General features: G+C 41.4%; 1 protein-coding gene across 1 annotated transcript in view; it reads left to right on the top strand.

Moving 5' to 3' along the window:
* Positions 1 to 4389, top strand: part of ADTRP (androgen dependent TFPI regulating protein) — a 72267-nt gene that overhangs the window by 15935 nt on the left and 51943 nt on the right. Inside the window, exons 2-3 of the mRNA XM_019522631.1 lie at positions 958 to 1092; positions 3043 to 3144. Of these exons, the coding sequence (XP_019378176.1) occupies positions 958 to 1092; positions 3043 to 3144 (237 nt within the window). The remainder of the gene's footprint in view (positions 1 to 957; positions 1093 to 3042; positions 3145 to 4389) is intronic.

Below are 4389 nucleotides of genomic sequence, written 5' to 3'. Positions count from 1 at the left end.
TCCCCCCCCCCCCCCGGTACCTTAAGAGAGTTGCATTCTGACTGAATAGTGAATACAAGCTAGCAGACAAAGGGCAGAAAGCTTCTGAGAGGCTCAATCTGTATTCTCTGGCATATCCAAATTAGTATGGTGCACCAGGAAACACTAGCAGAGGTGACTGAATGATGAGAAAAGTTATTTTAGAAATGCAATTATTTGATGACCTGTGTAAGAGTATTCACAAATGCTGTTGTTTTTAATCAACTATATGATTTGAGAACATTCTGCAAATAACTGATTAGATGAATTATGTATTCCAAAAAGAAAAAAAAAATCATTAATTACATTATTTGCCACAAGCAATTCAGCCACTGAGTCCTCACACAAAAAAGGGTTGTACCAAGTCAGCAAACACTTGCTTCTTCATCCTCTTGAATTCCACAGAAACAGGTTCAAAGCAGAACAGCTCTTTTCATGGTGCCCTCGCTGCCTTAACAGCCTTTTTATTCAGGGTGCTTTGAACTGGCTACAGCCCTGAGATGAATTCTAACAAGTGCCCTCACCCAAGATGCACCAGGTTGTCTCACCCCTGTGAGAAGCCTTGCAGTGTGGCTACGCAGGAAACAAATCTGGCTATTTTCAGTGTTGCCTCCTTCCATCACTCCACTGTGATGTTGAGGTTAATAATAAAGAGCCACAAGGCCCATCTTCCAATGTGTCCTTCTTCCACTCCCAGTCTGAATCCTATCACACTTTCCTCCACAGTCCATTAAATGAGACATTGTTAAAATTCTCCCCTGAACTACTTTATTTAATCAATTTCAGTTAGCAAGGAAGATTTAGCCAAAAGCTATTTCCCTTGTGCTGACTTGTAGTTCACCAACAAAACAGCTCCCTGAAGAGCAAGAATTGAGTTCATTGAAGAACATGCTAATTAAAACTGGATGAAGAGTCCCTCATTAGCTGTAATTAATTTAGGTTTTTCAGGCTATTTTCTATGGGGTCTCCTTCCTGGCTGATGTGCTGAGGCTAATTAAGAAACTGCGAACTGTTAAGTACGTAATTTCCTGCAGAGACCTTCTCTTCAGTGTTGGGGCTTTCCCTGTGGCCACAGTAAGTAACTAATGTATATAATCATAATTGTGCACACACACACTCACACATGCACACAAAACAGATAAATGAATCCGTATGAGCCACGCTGATGGTTGAGTACTGACAATGTTCAGACACACCAGTCCACAAGTCCCTTTGTTGCATAAATTGCTGGTTTTATCCCCTGGAGGCTAGTCCAATTCACCTCTAGAAGAGAGTCATACTTTCAGGATGGGTCCAACTCTATTTTATTGCTTGCAAGCAGGCCGACAGAGGAGCTTGTTGCTCAAATCAGTGTCGACCCTAAACAAAGCGCGCGCACTGCTTTTATTGAGCTAGCAATTTTTAGTTGGCGTGTTACATTTTGATTGGTCATTACAAAACAAAACCTGGGCAACATGTAAGACATGCGTAGTGGGCCATCCTGTACCATGTGGGTGGAAAGTTACAGAATGCAGGCGTTAATACTAAAACAAGGAACAAAGAAGCATAGAGAAAAGTATCTATTTTCGCTACACCTTCCACAACCTGGACAATGTCAAAACAGATCCACCACATTCAGAGAGTCAGGCACAGGCATTGTATTACTCTTATTTCCTACAGAGCCGTTGACATATTATACTGAAGCATTCTTTTCTAAAGGGCAGTGCAGGCCTTAAGAGCATGGGAAGGACCTTAAAAGACATCAAGTCTTCACATTCCCTTCCCCATTTGGCAAATTAACCTAAAATGTAGAAGAGAATCAGCATTAAATGACATTATTTTATAATAACTTACAGCAGATCCATTCTGGATTGTTTGCTCACATCCAGTCAGTTATGTCTACCAAAAGATTCTGCATATTATGGGCCAGATTGTAATTAATGACATGCTCACAAGAGTAAGTACCACATAGCTTGAGTGACGGGTGCAGAACCTGACCCTATCACAGTTGAGCTCAGAGACCACTCCTGTGACTGCGACACTGGAACATTGCTGAGCTTCTCAGTTACTAGCCAGTCTCTTGAGTACTGGCACCTTACCACACTGCCGTCACATCTTCCATACTTTCTGGGTTTATTGGCACAAAGGGACTACACACAAGTATACATGTAGGTTATAAATAAACACGCGCTCTGAACGGACAACCACTTCCTCAACCTTTTGTGCCCGTGGTTCCACAATATGGACAGCTTGTATTCAAACCTAAACGCAAACCAAGAAAGCACAAATGAGCTTTCGGGTATTGTTAGCTGATATTGCAGTTTGTTTCCCCAGTAAATCCTCCTATTGTAAATCCTACCATATTGATGAGATGGGATGCCCAAGATGCAGCTTCCTTGTGTAGCAGCAGCTTAGGAATGAATCTTTTGGACTTTAAAGACAGAGCAAGATTTAAATGATCAACCCATCTTGTTTGTATCTGCTTTTACTTTGTATGGAGCAGAGCATGTTGCTTAGCTTAATAGCCTAGAGACTTGAGATCAGACAAAACTCCACGGGCAAAATATTATAGTTATGTATTCCTGGGAAATTCCAGAGTTAGCAGGTTATACCTTAAAGGAAGGGTTTCTTATATAGATGCCAAAGCAGACTGTCTTGTGGCAAGTCCTCTTGCTTACATTTTTGTAGCAGTTATGCCAGGGGTGGCCAACCTAAAGCATGTGTGCCACAAATGGCATGGGCAGCCTCTGTGTGTGGCACATAGCTGACCAGACAGGGGACAAGCAGCACCATGGCAGATAAGGCAGGGGGCAGAAAGAGCAGCAGCAGATCATGCAGGGAGCAGAAAACAGAACAGCAGATTAGACAAAGGAAGGGGATCGGAATGGCACTCATGGAGGGTACAGGGCTTAATTTGTGGCACACCTGCCAAAAAGTTTGGCCCCTGCTAATCTATTCTAACTGACAGTCTCACATTTTTCACATATGAGCTATTTTTCCATTTCTTCTGAAAACCAAGCAAAACAAAGTGTTCTTTTGTTCCAGTTTGTGTTTATATCCTTCTGGACGTTGTATACTTACAACAGAGAGCTGGTTTACCCCAAGAGCCTCGATGGGATCATACCAATGTGGTTAAATCATGCAGTGGTGAGTGCAAAACCTGACTATTGCATAGAACAGACAGACTTTGCAATGAATGTTCCACTGCTGCATTATTTGTCTTTCCAAAAGGGTTTCACACCTTTCTTTTTGTCTGCATGTGCATGTGTGTTGCTATTTAAAGTTCATGTTGAATTATATGGATGCATTAGCTAAAATTGGCTAAAGATGCCTGTTAGCCCGGAGGGAATGTCAGTGAATCATTACTTGTCAAACCTCTTAAGTCAATGAAAAGGTGTAAGCATAAAAACAAAAAACAAAAACAAACACACACACTTTTCTCCGTTCTTGCAGTCAAGACAGAAATTGTTCTGTAAACAGAATGTTATGAAATACAGAATGGTGGAGAATACAGCTGGTGCCTGGTAATTTTTAAAAGAGGTGAAAAAACCAAAGAATATCTGACAGCTCAACAGCTAATAAGCTAATGTGTGCATGGCATTGAATAACTGAATTGAAATGACTGTTTACAGATTTCTATAAATATATTCCAGATTTCTCCTTCAATTGCCCTAGCTGTTTTCATGATGTGTTGAATAATCACATACTTCTCATCAGTCAAGTGTAAGGATGCTGACAGTAACATGGAAACCGTGGGTGGGTAGTAAGGTCATGGTAGCCTCCTGGGGCTGAGGAGGAAGGGGGAGGAAGGGGAGAGGTTCAATGCTAGATGGAAATCAGAGGAGCCAAAAAGTATGAAATAATCATACAGAAGTTTCAGCCTTGTTCTCTCAAGAATTCAGTTTCTTAACATTTTTCCAGCTCAATATTTTGTAAAACACTGCAGTGCTTTTGAAGCTACAGGGGAAAAAAAATCACAGAATTTCTGACTGAGAACACTTGTTACATTTTTTAAGCAGCTGCTTTACGCACATGTATCTTTACAGAAACACGTACATCTGCAGGACGCACATATAAACCACGTACGCACTAGTGATCTCCATGTCATTAACATGATAGATAACAGTCAGCGTGTACTTCTGACCGTATCACCTGCTCTCCGACCACTAATCCATCCCACGGGGGCCGTTTCTAACATTCCAAACCTCTGAGCAGATGCAAACAATCATCATTAAAAACAAGTTAACCTCATCTACAGGGAAAAAAAGGATTCCTTTTCTCCATAACATTGCATTGGTCTCAAGTTCAAGATTCTGGATCAGCAACAGGTCTAGTTTAATATTTACATCAGTACTACAGACTTTTTTTTGGGGGGGGGGGGGGGGGGGGGAA

Source organism: Gavialis gangeticus, unplaced genomic scaffold (genome assembly GCF_001723915.1).
Source record: "Gavialis gangeticus isolate Ggan-Ray unplaced genomic scaffold, GavGan_comp1, whole genome shotgun sequence".
NCBI lineage: Eukaryota > Metazoa > Chordata > Crocodylia > Gavialidae > Gavialis > Gavialis gangeticus.
The sequence above is the reverse complement of the archived record's forward strand: the minus strand, read 5'-3'. Positions and strand labels throughout refer to the sequence as shown.